Source organism: Camelus bactrianus, chromosome 7, assembly GCF_048773025.1.
Source record: "Camelus bactrianus isolate YW-2024 breed Bactrian camel chromosome 7, ASM4877302v1, whole genome shotgun sequence".
In the NCBI taxonomy this organism is placed as follows: Eukaryota; Metazoa; Chordata; class Mammalia; order Artiodactyla; family Camelidae; genus Camelus; species Camelus bactrianus.
The window spans coordinates 15,696,345-15,713,402 of NC_133545.1; the positions used below are offsets into that span (position 1 = coordinate 15,696,345).

At 48.4% G+C, this 17,058-nt stretch overlaps 1 protein-coding gene across 1 annotated transcript in view; it reads left to right on the forward strand.

The window, feature by feature from the left end:
• The first annotated feature begins 120 nt into the window (after positions 1-120).
• The window catches only part of SLC13A4 (solute carrier family 13 member 4), a 40,105-nt gene continuing 23,167 nt past the window's right edge, over positions 121-17,058 (forward strand). Inside the window, exons 1-2 of the mRNA XM_074367875.1 lie at positions 121-1,809; positions 6,815-6,943. Coding sequence (XP_074223976.1) covers positions 1,711-1,809; positions 6,815-6,943 — 228 coding nt within the window. The 5' untranslated portion in view covers positions 121-1,710. The remainder of the gene's footprint in view (positions 1,810-6,814; positions 6,944-17,058) is intronic.

A 17,058-nucleotide genomic window follows, 5' to 3' on the forward strand; every position in this document is an offset into this window, starting at 1 on the left:
TCATAACCCTTGACTCTGGTCAGTACCTCTCCGATCAAGGCAATGCTGCCAAGGACTACCAATTATAAAAGTTTAGGGGTTTTCTCTCTCTCTCTCTCTTTTTTTCTTCTTTGCCTCATACCCACATGACCTTCCTGAGAAAAGAAACCCTTCTCCTGATCTGTAAGCAGCAAAAATTGCAGAATCCAAGGGCTGCGAAGGCCCTGTCACTGAATTCATCGATTTTTTTTTCACACCTCCTCCTGGCATACCAGCCAAAGGAAGCCTTCTGCCTTTTATTTTATTTTATTTATTTTGGGGGTAGGGGGTAAAGAGCCTCAGAGAGGAAAATTTGAGGACTTACTCCAGCCAGAAGGATCATTGACATCTGGGCTCCAAGGGCCTCTGAAATGATACAGGCACCTAGACTTTTCCAGAGAAGCAGCGACCCTTCCCTCTCTCCCTAAACAGGTCTGTGGTCTCCGACAGGCTAATACCCTCTGCTGACTCAGACGCTTTACATTCACCCAGATGTTGAAGCAAACGATCTCTGCCACCAGGCAAGTCTGAAAGACTTAATATTGTATGCTCTGGGGCAAATTTCTCCAGAATTAATATTTTTTTCTCCCTGCCACCAGACATATCATCTCCCTAAGGACTAGGTCAGCAAGAGGACCTTCCAGAGAACGCTCGGTGTCCTGTGCAGTGCTTAGGGAAGTGGGATTATGGTTACCATGACGGTCAACACTCCAGCCCCTAGGATGCTGGAGAAACAAAAATAAGCTTTGCAAGTTGCTTAGGTTCGGCAGAATCAGCAGGACCCTGCTGGGACCAATCCTGAACTGCCTTTGGAAGAGATATCGATTCATTCTTTCCAACGTGCTGATTGGCTGTTAGGAATGGGCGTGGCTACCGCCTCAGTCCTGCTTCCCATAGGTGAAGGGAAGTTAAGGTGGGCCTCCAGCAAGACTGTCCCGTGACAAAAAGGAATGTCTTAGGGATTTTTTTTTCTGCTTTGGAGACCCAGGCTCAAGGCAAATTATAATGGGGAACCAATTAGAAGGAAAGAAATTTGAACAGAGTTAAGGTGCCAGGTCCTGGGAGAGGAGACCAGCCCTACCTGAAGTCTGCACCCTCTGCTTACAATCTTAGGGGGGTTGTTTTAAGGGAAGAGGGGAGGTGGGGGGGTGGTAACTAGATTTTTTTTTAAGGGAAGGGGGTACAGCCTGCACAGGCAGCAAGTGAAAGTGGTACTGCCCAAAACAGGCCATCAGAGAGAGGGAACATGATGGCAGGCGCAGTAGACTCTCGGCATTTTTAATTTTTTTTAAGCTTTGAAATGACTTCTTCATGACCAGACAGCTGCAGCAGAGGTATACTCTTGATTGGTTAAGGGGGCTTTTGCTGAGCTTTAGAATGAAGTTGCTCCATTACTGGTCAAGCAAAGAGGGAATCCACGATGCCCCGGTTTACCGTCCTTTCCTGCTGCCTTTTTGCTGGGCATAAAACTATGCTCACCAATCCCACCTAAAACAGGAGGCAAGGAGCCCAGCCTTTGGTGCAAACAGGGACTCTACCTGCCCTCCTGTTCTGTGCTTAAGACGAAGAGGACTCTTGGAAGCCGAGGCAGGTTTAAGAAGCCTTTCCGGACCCGGGCGAGCACTGCTAGCAGCTCAGGCACTTGGCCGGCGGGGCGCGGGCTCGGAGGGGAGGAGAGCGCAGAGGCCCAGGATGGGCTTGCTGAAGGGCCTTCTCCGCGCCTGGAAGCTGCTGCTCGTCATCTTCGTGCCGCTCCTGCTGCTGCCTCTGCCAATGCTCCACCCCAGCAGCGTGAGTACCAGCCGGTCCCCTCCTGGGGCCAGCGGGTCAGGTGGGAGGGCAAAGAGGGGAGGTCGGCGGAGGCAATGGGGTGTTCATGCAGTTCTTCATCGTGGTTTTCTGTTGGTTTATAGAGCTGGAAATGCTTTCCTGGAGGAGGCTAAAATACTTTCAGCCTCAAAACTGCCATTTTCACCCCGCTACCCCATTCCCAGTTCCCCAGCACCATGGCCCCCACCAGGAGCGTGGGGCCTGGCCTGGCTGATGTGTGTGACCCTAAGCAGTGGGCCAGCCGGCTCTGGGAGCAGGGCCTAGTGCATATGCTGATAAGGAGAAGGTAGCTCTGGTGAGCCGGTATTTGCTGGGAGTCAACATGTGACCATCCTTATGGGAGAGCAGCTAGAAGTGCAGGAAGACCTCCCTGCAGACCCTGAGAAGAAGGATGGGGGAGGGGACTGTGGACGCAGGACTGGGGTGGGGTGGGGTGGGGTGGGGGCCCTGGCCAGGCTCTTGTGCATCCAGCCAGGGTCTGTGGACAACCACCGTCGGCTCTGAAAACCAGGATTGGAAACTTCCCCTCTCAAGTTCCCACTGAGCTGAAAGCAGAACTTGGCTTCCTGCCCTGGTCCCATGCACATGACCCTTTGATTATTTGTATCCTCTGTGTCTTCTTCTCTGTGCTCTTGAAGGAGAGACAACAGATGACTTGATAAAAAATAAATAAGAGCCCCCAACTCTAGACTGTGCCATAATATTTTGTCCAGACTTATGTGAGCAAAGGAGCCACGGGTCTGCTTCTTCTAAGATCTTCATTTGCCTCCATTCCCTTTATACTCCCTCTACCTTCCCCTCCCTCCCCCTCCTCCCCCTCCTCCTCCCAGTACCTTTACCCCTTCCCCCGGCTGGCACTACCCTTGAGACTTAAGGAAAAATCAGCTAAGAGAGGTTAATCAGGTTGGTAGGAGGCAAAGGGCGTCCTCAGCTCAGCTCCCTGAGTAACTTAGTAACCAAGATTAAATTATAAAGTCAGAGGCAATTAGGATGGTTTCTTAAAAACAAACTGGCTTAAATCTTTAGTAGAATAAATACCCCAGAGTGCCAGGGAGCCGCTGATGGAAACCGGGCTGGGATTAGCAGACAGTGATTGGTGCTGACAGTTTTCCTGGACTGTACCCTAGGCAATTTTCTGCTTTGTCCAAATGAGCTGATTTTTTTTCTTTTCATGTTTTTGTTTTTGTTTTACTCACTGGCAGATGAATTTGAGGGAAATCTAACCAAGTGGCACCTTCTTCTCCATAGCAGCATCAAACACCCACCGCATCCCCTAAGTCAGCCCCATCTTTGGGGACCATGACTCCAGGGTGTCGTGTTGCCTACATTTCATCCTGGGTGCCTGTCTTTGAGCTTCTTGGTGACTAATGACTAGTGAGACGTATCCACAGGAAAAAAAGAAAATAACAAATTATCAAAATAGACAAAATAATCTATAAATTCGACATAAGAGGGGTGTTGTGACCAAAAAAAAAAAAAAAAAACAAACCAAGAGAGGAAAGGAAAGACAGGTGAACCTCTGCTTTGCTGGGTCTATAAATAATTTTTGAAGAGATTTTTAAAGCTGACTCACTAAAACCAAGAGACTGCCCTTCCTTGACCTGGCCCCTTTTCACTGGGTTTCTCAACAACCACACTAGTGACATGGGTGATGGTGGGGGCAGGGGTCTAATTCTTTGTTGTGGGGGGAGGGCTGTCCTGTGCATCGTAGGATGTTTAGCAGCATCCCTGGTCTCTACCCATTAGGTGCCAGTAGCACACAGGCACCGCCCCCGCACTGTGACAGCCCCAAATGCTTCCGGATATTACCAAATATCCCCTGGGGGGGGGGGAGTCACCCCCAGTTGAGAACCAGTGCCTTAAGGAAACAAAATACGCTACCTCAGAGCTTCCCCGTCGGTGCACAGGGGGTGGTAGGCGGTCGTGCTTTGACCCCACGGCCCTCAGGACAGCTGGGGGGGAGCCGGGGGTGACCGGAGCCCTCAGAGCTTGCTGCAGCCTACTCGCTATTTACTGCAGTGCGCCCCACAAAGACGGTTTCTCCATGTGTCATGGTGTCAGCAACACACTGCCCTTCCTCTGTGACGGTGTAGAAGCACCTCGAGGCCACAGTACCCCCAAGGTAGCATAAACCACCATGTCGACCGTCTGTCCTCTTCTCAGCCCCCTTGCATCATACTTTCAGATTCTGACATTTAGTCCTGACAGTTCCTACGTGGACTTGTTAGCTCTGCGCTGGAGCAAAGTGACCTAGGCAGGAAGTCCTGGCCTGCAGTGTGACGGTTCTTGAAAGTGACAAAGCGCAGCTACATCTTAGGGAGGATTAGAATGACCTTCCTGTTTTTCCTGCCCAACGCTCTAAAACCAGATGCCCAGACTCAGTTTACCGTATTACAGAAGAGGAGGGTCAAGGGGTGGGGGTCATCCCTAACTCAGCCCTGCCTCAGTGTCCCACTAGGGTAAAAGTTGCACCCAAGTCCCAAGCGAAATTTCAAAGAGGCCTTCCAGTCATTTATGACACCAGAGAATCAGACCTCAAGCTCCTTCCAGTAAAGTCTGAATGGGATTTCATTGGGGTGGTCTGACTGTGTGGAAAGGAGCAGATACAAACATTACTTAGTAGTGGAGTCAGGAAACGTCCAATATGGGGAAGTGCCACTTTGGAACTGGCTCCTTTATTTATAAGCAGGAGCAAAAAAGCTGATAACACTATCCCTTAAAGGCACTATATAGGCACCAACCCCTCCTCACCTGCTGACCAGTGGCAGTGATAAGGGGCTGGAGGTTCCCAGAATATTTTCTCCAGTAGACAGGAGAGACCTGTGGGCCAGCAGAGGAGCCCAATTCAGTTCAACCAACACTGACTGAGCTTCCGACCAGACCCCGGCCAGACTCACTCCTGTAATCAACTTCACAGAGTGTTCTGGGTTCTCTGAATATACACTTACCCACTGAATTTTGAGAAGGTTGAGAAGGGGCCAAAGAAAGTTGACGTAAACTCCAGGGGTGAACTGAATGGAAAACAGATGGAAAGGCCCTCTGAAGGTGATCTCTTGGCCATTCTTCTGCTTTAAGGGAAGTTTAGATTAAAATGATGGTCGTTTATCGATTCCTAATACTTTGAGATGAAGGTGGCTTGGTGACTTCCTCCAGTAACCTAATTTCTAACTATAGTTACAGTCAAAAAGTTTACCTTGGCTTACCCAGATTCTCCTAATTCAAACCAAAATGGTGAATGATAGAATTCTCTCTCTCTCTCTCTCTCTGTGTGTCTCCCTTTCTCCCCTCCCTTCATGTGTGGTCCTTTAATGACCAAGCCTAGAAAGACTGAAGGTTCTCAAGAAGGAGTAAGGGCTTCTCAGTGAGGGAAAGACATTCTATCTTCTTTTCTTCAATTGGAGAGAAAAAGACAGGACTAAGTGGGATCAAGTGGGTGAAAGGGCTGTGAACTCCTTTGGGTATTTTTATTTCTGCAATAAAAGGAGCATTTCTCTAAATTGCATTCCTTTCCAGATGGAGCCCTCCCGTTCCCCCCCCCCCCCCCATTGATTCTGTTGTCTTATCAGCACTTCCAAAAGCTTTAACTTCTCTCTGATCTTTTGGCCCCAGAGGAAATCTCAGTGGGAGCTACAGTCAACAGTTGCTGGGCCCAGTTCCCACTTCTCAAGCCCCAACCCCCTAATCCATGCATACCAGGAGGGAGCAAGGTCCCATCCAGCCAGGCTGGGTTAATCACTCCTGACGCCCCTCACTGATCGTGGCGACCTTTTGTAACTTGTGTGTAAGGGTTGGAGGATGCTTGTTCTGAACCCAAGGGAGAGATAAACAAGAACAAGATCCGTCAGGTTCCTTGATCACCAGCCAGCCTCAGGGCAGGTCAGACCTGAGCCCAGATGGTTTAGAACTAGGTATAAACGGAGAAACCATAGCCGGCTTGGATCTTCTAGACGCTGGCCCATCGGGGCCCGTCAGTAAAGCCCTTGGATAGTAACTTCTCCCAAGAGTAAGCCGGCGACCTTTCTCACCACCATTAATCAGTAATTCCGGGCAACCAGCATTACTGGAGGCTAAAGTTAAGGAGAACTGATTTTTTTTATAAGAATGTTGTACTTATTAATTCCTTGCACCCCAAAGTTGTACAACCAGCAAAGTGAATGAACTGAGAAAAACCCTGGTACATTTCCAGGACTTCCCTTCCAGGTGGATAGCACTCTTCATTCCCTTTGTCAGAAGGGTGTTTCCATGTGCATCAGGCAGGTGGAATGAAGTCCCAGACACTGGTCAGGGCACTGGTTCTCAACCAGGGATGATTTTTCCCCTCAAGGAACATTTGGCAATGTCTGCAGACATTTTTGGTTGTCACAGTTGGGGAGGTGCTACTGGCATCTGGTGGGTAGAGGCCAGGGATGCTGCTGAACATTTTACAATGCACAGGGCACCCCCTCCCCCTAACAAGGAATGATCCAGCCCAAAAACGGCCAGTTTCAGAAGTCACATGTGAACCAGTTACACAACTTAATCCCCGCCTTCAGCTACTCCAAGAACCTCTAGTGTCTGATTGACTTGACACCAAAATATTCTCCCTGGCCCAAGTTAAAGCTGTGAACTCCAGCTTTATAGTGCATGATCTTGGGTCTGGACACTGCAGTTAATTTCAGTCCCCACCCTGCTCAGCTTCAGGAACCAGCAGAGCTGTGCTAGCATAACAGTCCAGTGGCCACCCTGTTGCAAATCGATGTAAACCATGTGCCAGGCATCTGTCCACCCCAGGAGCAGCCATAATTTCACCCACCAAAATATGTTGGCACATATCCACCAAAGTCTTCTGCCAAGTCCAGCTTTGCACCTCCCAGGGCTGTGTCACGTTTGAGCCCACGTGCCTACCACCTCTGCCCGGAGTCTCATTTGGATTCGCAGTGGCAGTGACTGTCTCTGTGACTAATCACCCACTTTCCCTCCCTTCCAGGAGGCTGCGTGTGCTTATGTGTTGATCGTGACTGCTGTGTACTGGGTGTCCGAGGCGGTGCCTCTTGGAGCTGCAGCCCTGGTGCCTGCCTTCCTCTACCCGTTCTTCGGAGTCCTCCGATCTAGCGAGGTTAGACCACTAGTGGCCGGCTCCCTGCTTGGTCCCTGCTGGGCCAGTGAAGGAGGGCTCAAGGTGAAGGGAGATTCACAGAGCACTTAAGGAGGGCACTTCTTTCACCCTCTGGAGCATCCTCTTAGCGCTTAGCCTTGGCACCTGCTCTTCTGGACCTTGAGCTCCTTACCTTCAATGCATGACCCTCATCTCCCCTAAACTGCCTCTTTCAGGAAGCCTTTGGATTAATCACAGCCAATGGCTCCTTCAGCCTGAATGTGTGCTTGGCACATTCAACCAGACTGCTGCTCATCTTTCTCAGCCTTCTGATTGTCCATCAAAGGCAGGAATCAGGCTCCCATATCTTTGGAATCTCACGGTAAAGCTGAGCCCAGATGGAGTAGGTGCTCAATAAATGCTTGCTGACGGAAAGACTTACCATGTTTCCCTGAGACCTGACGATGTCTTCATCCACTTCCTCTAAAAAACATTTCTGTTCCTTCTTCCCCAACGCAAGATGACTGCATATTCTTCCCTTATCTGCTGTCCACCTGGAGTCTGCCCTCTGTTCTCTCTCTCTCTCTCTCTCTCTCTCTCTCTCTCTCTCTCTCTCTCTCTCTCTCTAGCATTCTTAGAGCTCTAACAGGAGGTGTTAACATGAAGCCCAGGGGGGTGTCAAATTTCAGGGCAAACACTTAAGTCTGCTGCTGCTTGGAGAGAAGAAAACCACAGCCAGAAACCAGGAGCAAGATGGACAGTCCTCATTCATTAACACCTAGTTCCATTTGGACTGTCTCGCTATAGCATTTGGTCTGTATTCAGGGTTTCTGAAGAAGATTGAATGGTAGAGGTTAGTGAAGGACAGAGACACAGAAGAAAGAAGAAAGGGAACTAATGGTTCCTAACTAGTCATGCCCCATACCAGCAGTGATATATATACACATATCTACATGTAACTTAATACTCCTGAGACCCCTACATATTCATATTTCCATCTTACAGATGAGGAAAGAGATTCGCAGATTTAAGAAACTTACCCAAGATCACAGAATGGGAAATAGTAGAATTGGATTCAAGCTCATACCTATTAGATTTCAAAGTCCACACACTTGCTTACCTTACCATAAGAAAAACACTCCGTAATGTATGACGTAGCTTCATGGTGAGTTAATGCTGAGAACTGTGCATCTCTTCACCTGTGTGGTGTGAGGAAGGGATAATGAATCTGGGTCTGTGGGATGCCTTAACCATGGATAACAGAACTTCTTTTGAAAGATAAAATTACACCAACCTTTTAATTGCTGTGCTTGATGCAAATTAACAGGTTGTCCTTCTAGTGGATGGACTCAACTGGCCGGTTTTTGTTTCTTTTGGTGCGGGGCATTTTAGTTTGGGGGTTGTTGGTACGTTTGTTTGTTTGTTGGCATTGAGTAGTCATAGTAGCCTCAGACTCTCCAAGAAAGGATAGGATTCCCCAAACCCTCAGCAGTGCTTTTTTTCCAGAGATGGATCTAACGCTAATATCCTGGGGACCCACATAAAAGCTGGCCTGGGACCTGAAGCACTAGGAAGTCGCTTCCATTGTCCCCCTTTGTGGGAAGAGAACAGGCAGTTTGGATCTCTGTATGTGCCTAAAGGAACAATCAGCCTTAAACAGGACTTTTCTTGAGAGAAATGTATGAACTTGTTCTGCAGATTTCTCTTTAAAATTGTGAAAGCAAAAGCCAATGAGTCACGGGGTGAAAGTAGAGAATGGAGGAAAAAATGAAGTTATAGAAAGAATTGAAACTTAGGTAACATTTTAAAGTGTTCTGACTATTCATTAGAAGACTAATATCTTTGTATTTCGCTACAGGCAGCCCCAAAGCCAACAGCGTGCCTTAGCCTTAAGGTAGATGCCATCTCTATTTCCCCAAGGGTTTCCTGAGCCGGATCCTACAGACAGGTGGGCCAGTCAGCCCCTCCACGCAGTAAACATGTTGCCAGGCAACCGTTCATCCAAGGGCGTGCCCACCTGCACAGCCAGGAAGGCCAAGCCTATAAGGGGTCTAGGGAGGCAGTAGTTTGTGAAGATAACATGACTCCGGGAGGAAAAAACGAAGACTGTTCAGGGAGAGATTAGGTGCTGTTTTTTCTAAGGCTAAAGATGGAAAACACTGGCGGAACCAGGGGACAGATTTTATCATTTGAGGTTAGAAAAATCCTACCCTAGCTGTCTGATTAAGTGGCTTTGGCTGGTGATGATGTTTACCAGCTGGGCTACCTGGAGCAGTTTAGGCCAAACACATCCTGACCTTCTAAACTCGGATTAGAGGCAATGCCAACGAGATAGAGGACACGGGTTACAGCCCTTTGTGAGCCAGCCAACTTTGCAGACAGAGAAAATGTCTATTCCACAGCCACCAACTTCACCCCTCCACCTGCATGTGCCATGGCTCACCAGGAACAGCCAGGCTGGGGGTCTGCAGGAGCCCCTATTCCAGGCAAGTCATCTGCTTGTCACTCCCCCAAACCCACCTGTGCTTGCCCAGCCCCTTGCCAGGACTCAGGTCTTTCTTCTACCTTGAAAAGTTCTCTCCAATTCCTTCAGCTTTTAAAATCCTACACAATTACCCTGTTCAGTTAAACCTTTCCAAAAACCTCAAAAGCGTTGTTCTCTTCCCATGAAGCCTCCCTGATATCTTTGTCCTTTAAATGGTACATCAGACACATCAGATATAAACTGGCCGTAGACGCATCCTCTCTCCAGCAAGATTGACGCCCGCTAGGATTTATGATGTCTTACGCACACGGGCCATTCTTGCCCTAGCCCTCAGTTAATGCTTCTTGATGGCAGTGCTTCTTGATGGTGTGTTAAGCAGTGTACTCTCCATACGGAGGAAGGCGTGTAAATAGGATCAGTGAGACCCTGAAACTGTGGCTTTTGTTTTTCAGTCAACATTCAGAAAAATATTTTCTGGGTGTTTTACCTACCCTGGGTAATATGGGATGTTACAGATACCATGCAGTTGACAAAAATGAAAAAAATAATAATAATTTCTGCCCTCTTGAATCTCATAGCTAATGCTTTGAGTTTCCCACTGGGGCTGGATGTGTGTATATTAATAGTTCTATTTTATAGTGATGACTTGTTATACTGCAGGTATTAAGAGTTCATTGTGTGCAAAGCTTAGACTGTCTTCTCCCCGTCAAACTCAGGTGCTGAAAAGAGATAGGAAATGATAGATGTGGCCCCTGACCTTGACGAGTTCCTGTTCTTACAGAGAGAAAGTATAAACCGCATGGAATAACACAGAAGACCTAAAGTAGTAATGTCTCATTTTCTGGCCCTGCAGAGGATTTATGCAATTCCCCATGAGAGAATGTTCTAGATAAATGAAATTTACCCTGCCAAGTATCCAAACTTTACATCAACCACTTTTTGATTGAGATCTTTCCATAAAGCATTATAATTTCCCTGGTCCCTTAAATAGGAGTTGTTGAATGTAAATTAACTTTTCCTTTGGAGCCTTTAATATTTCCAGGGATAAAAATTTCTCAATCAGAGGAGCCAAATATGGGCTGGATGACAGCACAGTTGAGTAACTAGAGTGCTGACTGAATAGCTGAACTTAAAGAATCCTGAGTAACATATTGGCATCGTACAGGAGAGAGAGCACAAATGAGAATATAAAAGGCATGATATTGGGTTTGCTGATGACTCAAAACTGGGTGGACAAGCTAATGCACGGTGACAAAATCAATGTTGCCAGGATGAGACAATGGACTGGAACTGGCTCAATGAAGTTTAATAAGGATAAATGTTAGCAGCTTGTGTGAAAAAGACCCTTGGCTTTCAGCTGAGTATAGACTCAGTAGGAACCATCTGTCAGTCCAATGTAGCTGCTAAAATGTCAAGCCTTTCCAGGCACGATGGGAGGTCCTTTACATACACTGTATCATGTAACCCTCTGTAGAGTGGCCATTATTTTTACCTTCATTGTACAGAGGAGGAAACTGACATTCAGAGAGGTTGTAAGTAGTGGTGCCAGGGCTTGAACCCAGGATTGCATGATCCCAGAACTTGCACCCTTACCCATTGGCCAATATGTACTGAAATCTACTGAATTAATAAACATATGTGTCCAGAATATCAATTTCTGGATAAGGAGCTCATTCGGAGGTGGGTAGCCAAGATGTCTAAAATCTAGAAGCTGAGTCACATAAGGAATGAAGATTCAAGAAGGGCACGATTTTTCCAGCTTCTACAGCTCAACACACCAGGCTCAGAAGCTCAAACCAGAACCAGAGTCAAAGCACCATAACGGAGCTCCCCCTCTCTAGGGGAGACTCCAAAATGGGGGCCACGCATAGTCCTGCTGTGCCCATGCCCGGAAGCGCAAGCCAGATGACCGTGTCAGGGGCATGAGAGGTAGACTCCGTGCCTTGGAAGAGGGGCCGGGCTCTAAAGGCCCTTTGACTGTAGGATTCTATCATCTTGTAAGCATCCAGCCACTGCTTCCCTCTGCTGATGTACAAGGCTCAGTCCTGTATTTTAGATTTGTTTTCGGGCTTGCTGTTTTGTTCTGCCTCCATTGTGGCTCTCATTATTGTCATCGTATCTGCCCTGAAAGTCCTCTCAGCTCTTCTAATGTGTTACCATAGCCTGCACAGTACCTGTGTCAATCAAGAGAGCCAGGATTGACTTTATAAGAGAACGGCATAGCTGTGGGGGCCAAGGGGGGCTCTGGGGAACTAAACAGCATGGTTTGAACACTGGGGCTTGGAAAGAATCTCAGGGATGCCCAGGGTCAGGAACTACTCTGGTAGTGATCACATCTGCTCTCTAGCTCTACCCCACAACATGTGTGGGCGCACATGCATGCACGCGCATGTGCGCACAAACACACACACACACACACACACACACACACACACTCCCTCTGCTTTCTCAGTGACCCTGCACTGCAGGCCCCCAGCAAGTCTCGTTCAGATTCTAGTTCCTGCCAGGGCAAGAGAGGCACAAGGCAGCTCCAGCTGGAAAAACAAAACAACCTGTACAGCCAAGTGATGCTTGAGTCTGACGTCATGAAATCTGCTTCCCTGTTTGCTCCTGATCTCTCCGACCCACTGGATTCCTGACCAGTGCCTAGACCCTGACTTTGTTAACCCAGACTGCCATCACCCACAGCCATCCAGACACAGCCCGTAGCTGAGCTCACAGCCAGGCCATAAGTGGGGCCTGACACCAGGAGCCTAGAGGTCTTGCAGCCTTTTGAGGCCAAGCTAATACTTCTATGGGAAGAGCTACATGGGCGATCATACAGACCCGAAGAACCTGGGGGCACTTTGAGTGTCAGCATTTCCAAGCTCGGCAGGAGCTGGGCTGACTTCTGGGCCAGGTCAGCACATATCTGGGTCTCTCTGCTTTAGACTTCTCGAGGGTAGGGTTTGCAAAGAATGTTTTCTTGAGGAACAAAACCTTTTCTTTAAACTAAATCTTAGTAGAATCAATATGTAAAACAGATGGAAGAGGAAATCCTTCTCCAACTGGCATGGGGGCCCAGAGCCAGGCCACTGGGCCTTCCCTACCGATACCTTGTGGCCACCCCATTCCCACATGGGCCCCTGAAGTTTCAGAGGCAGTGAGTAGTTTGAAAACCTCTGTCCTCAGGGAATACAGGCAGGTGACAAGGAGGGTGTCTGGGCCCGCACAGACTCACCTGGCAGAAGCAGCATTCCTGCCCCCGGGAGAGGCAGTGAGGCAGCCACACAGGACTTCGCTGCATTGCCATGGTTAGAATGGTGTGGGGGGCTCTAGCTCTGATGGGGGCTTAGCTCCACGCTGGGGGAGGGCCAGCCCAGGCATCCCCTCCAGGGGTCACTGCAACACTGTTCAGATGAACCACGAAAGCCTCAAAGCAGGTCCATTCCAAGAGACCACACTGTCTCCTGGGGGAATGCCACACTCCGCCACGTGAAGAGGCCCACCCACGGCCGACCTGCAGAGAGAGCCTGGGTCTGTGTGGCCAGCAGCAGGGTGTGACCACTGCATTTCTGAGGGGACCCACACATTGCCAGCCATGCCCATGTCAGGGCAGTCAGGTCCACACATCCTGCCAGTCTCTGGCTGCCACCAACATGAGCAAGGACAGTGACAATGCAGAAAGGGTCAGGGGAGAACTTAGTTTGAATCCAGTTTTGTCACTAACTGGACTTGAGCAAGTTGTGTTGTCACCTGAAAGAAAAATGCACAACCTAAAATACGTGAGTTAAGTTTTATTCGGGGAACTTACTGAGGACTGCAGCCCAGGAGACAGCCTCTCAGATAGCTCTGAGCAACTGCTCTAAGAGGTAAGGGAGGAGCCAGGATATATATGAACTTTTTTTACCCCCTCTGGAAAAAAACATGTAGTCAAACACCAAAAAATTACTGCTAATTGCAACAGACATCTCAAGTTAATGATTTTAGTGCTTTTCCATCTGTGGGGTGATGCAAGAACCTGGGGCCATTGAAATTATTCCTTAGATATACATCTTAACTATTTAGGGGCTGGTCATCAAAGCAGAGAATGCTTCCTGTTTTTCTCCATCCTGAATTCCCCTCGGGGATCACAACACAGTGGCTAATGACTTGAACCTTGTAGAGCTAGAACGGTGGGCAGCATTCTTCTCTTTCTGTGTGTAACCTTTCGAAACTGCCATTTTACCCATCCGGAAAACAAGAATAATGGACATAGCCACCTCGTGGGGAGCTGTGAGGATTTCAGAGCTTTCTGAGTGAGAAAGGGCCCCTCACAGCACCTGGCTCTGCTGTGTGAATGACGAGTTGGTCTGTCTCTGTCTCCCCCTCCCCACCCCCAGAGGACAGCTTCATTCTTAGCGAGAAAAATGCTGAGCTGAGATCAATGTCCAGACTTCCCTTCTCCTCAAACTTCTGGGATTAGAGCCACAACTCCCCCCTTCCCATTAAAACAAAAAAAAACTTTTTGAAACAATTAAAACCTGACATATCTAGAGAGCAATAATTCTGTGACCAAAGAAAGTGATGTTTTTAAAAGCTCACCACTAATGGACGTCTCGGGCAAGTCACTAACAATGAACTCATCAGTTAACAGACAACACTCGCTGGCACTCCTGCCCCTTGGGCCTCTCAGCCCAGGCTCGGTTAGAAAGCTGTCGAGACGGACTCCCCCTTCACTTAAGAAAACTGGGCGGAATCTTTCATCTTTTAGGTTCACCTTGCTCCTCCTTATTTCGTCTCTTTCTCTTATTCCCCCGCTTGGTCACACCGGATTCTTAATCCCCCATCTCATCTTGAAGCATTTCATCTTTTCACTTCTCTAATGATAATAACAGACATTTAGTGAGCCATTCCTACATGCCAGGTCTGGCTGCCTCGAGGCTCACGTTGTGCCGGATTCAATGTGCTGTGTGTTGTTACGTAAATGGTTGGAGTGGTGGGGGTGTGGGCTTCAGTAGTTGGTCCCAGAACATACGACCCATCTGCGGGGAGCCAGCATGAGCCCAGGTCGTCTGAACTCCAGAGCCTGAGCTCTGGCTCTCCTGTGAGTCTCCACCTTTTGAAACCAGCCTCCTTGAGCCCTTCTCTTCTTAAACACAGGCCAGAAATCCCTGCGGTCTCCAAGCTCAGGGATTCAGCGCACGGAGAAAACCCACAGAGCAGAAAAGCAGTAAAGGCAAGAAAACTGCCAACACAAATGGCGCAAAATCCACACACTTTAGCCATGGGAGGAGCGCTCATTTTAGAATCTAATTTCTCTTTGCAAAGAATTCTAACCATTTTCATTATCTTGCTTCCCAACTCACAGGATATTAGTCTTGGAAATTAGATGGGGGGAAAGGAATGCTCATGGCAAAGCTGAGTATGCAACACATTTTGGAAAACGATTAAAATAATCCTCAAGAATCCTGGAACTCCCAGAGGGGTTCTGAATAACCAAGGTTTCATTGTAAAAGAGAAATCAGTGGGCTGGAAAACCAACCAACACCACCACAGGACAGGATTTATGTATCAAAGTGAAAATGCAGCCTTGTGCCTGGGTCCTCTCTGTGTGCTAGTGGCCTCAGACCAGGTCAGCCTCTGTGTGGACCCCTTAGTCACAAAGAGCCACCAGGAAACCTGGCTGTCAATGTGGCGGCCATGCTTGCTGGCTTGCGTGTGTCATTCAATCTTCACAGTAACTTTACAATAGATAGGGACTCATATAATCCTTTTTTTTTTTTTAGATGAGAGAAGTGAAGCCCAGAGAGGTTGAATAACTTGCCCAGGGTCACACAGCCGAGTCCTGGCTGACTCCAGAGCCCTCACTCTTCCCCATTTGACTATGTAACATCATGATCACAGACTACCCCCAGGCTATATCACCCAAGCACGTGGCATTGCTTACAAGGGGGCAGGGAGAGCGCAGGAACAGACCTGAGCCCACCGAACAACAAATAAGAAGACAGCACAGGGCCGGTACCCCGCTAATGCTGGGCCTGCGGCTTACACTGGACCAGGCCTTGGTATTTGGATCCAGTGTCAGGGCTGTGATTACAAATAAAGATGAGGGATGTGGGCTGCCCCGTGCTGTCTGGGAGACCAAGAATTTCCCCTAGAGTGATTTAGATGGGTGGTTTCCAGTTGGCCACCATATGGTGAACTAGCTTTGGATTCAGATGGACCTGGATTGATATCCCAACTCCACCCCTCACACTGCAATCTTGGAAGCCTTCCTTAACCTCTCTGAGTCTGTTTCGTCACCTGAAGTGAGAAACTGAATGCAAAATGCAAAATTCCTGGTATGTAGAAGGTGCTATGCACATGTTAGTTCTTTTCTCCTTCCCTCTGAAAGGAGCCCAGAGAAGGTTCCCCCACCTGTTGTACAGACTCTGAGCCTCCCAAAAGGCCAGCACAAACTGGGGTTCTATTATGACACATGCCAAAGAGGCAAAAACTTAAATGTCAGTCAGTTCCCTGGGGAAGCAACCCTGGTAGCACTGACTCTTTAAAAGCTTCACAGAGGGTCATAGGCCAGGGAGCCAGTGGGGGGACGGGCACCCAGGACAACGATGTATCAGGTCTTTTGTTGGTTTCCCTCCTTGGTAGACAGAATTAAAACACTGATTCCACCACAAAGCTGCCTCTTAGCTGCCTGGGAAGGTAAGGGGGCAGTGTGAAAAGTCCCAGGCCCCCAATTCAGCCAGCCCTCAGGCGTCCCAGCAGTGTGTACACCTCCCGCTAGAGGGCAGCACCTCCACCCACGGACACGGCCCAGAGGGGACTCTGCCTGAGAGTCACAGCCCAGCAGGGCAGGGGGCCTTCTCTGTTCTCCGGGAGCATTAGTGACAGTGACAGTGAGGACTGGAGTTGAGGACAGGTTAACCAGAAGCAGAGGGCGCTTCCTGCAGGAAGTGGTCACAGAGAGAAGTGCTGATCCTTCTGCCACACCAGCCTGACACAAGGAAACCTCCATGGGGCAAGAGAGAGAAGAAATGGGGCAGGTTGCCTTTATTTGGGCTTTTACCTTCTCGAAGTGTTTCGTGCAGAGTTTAAAAATCAAATAATGCTGAAAAGATCGTAATAAAAAACATTAGTCTCCTTCCCCGCCCATCCCCCACTGCACCCGCCACCGAATCCCCCCTTCCCCCACCCAGAGTCAATAACTTAACTTTGCTCATTGCTGCTTCTGGTAGTAAGCTCTGCATTCCCATGTGATACTCTTATATTAATTCTTGAGTTAGCACTTCTACGCATTATCTGTTGACTTCGGATTACAGCAGATAAGGATTTTGTCCCCTTACACCCCCAGTTCTCTTCCCTCTATCCTCCCAGTACAGGAATATAACCCAATAATCAAAGTGTAACAGTGTGATTATGACAATTCTGTCTACTTCAGACACCACAGATCTTATTATATGTGCATTCCCTTCCCTGTCCAATGTTTACTTTTCTTGCAGTTAAAAATGTTCTTTTCTCACTCTAAGAGGGTTCCTAAGTTAGGAGTTAAACTCTTCTCTCTTATTTCCCCTCAGTTTCTGTCATGGCTCCACTGTTGGGAACACCTCTCACATATGTGACAAGCATTTATTGAGCATCTACTTTTGCATAGTATCCTATTAGAATGTTAAGGGATTTACCACAAAACGTG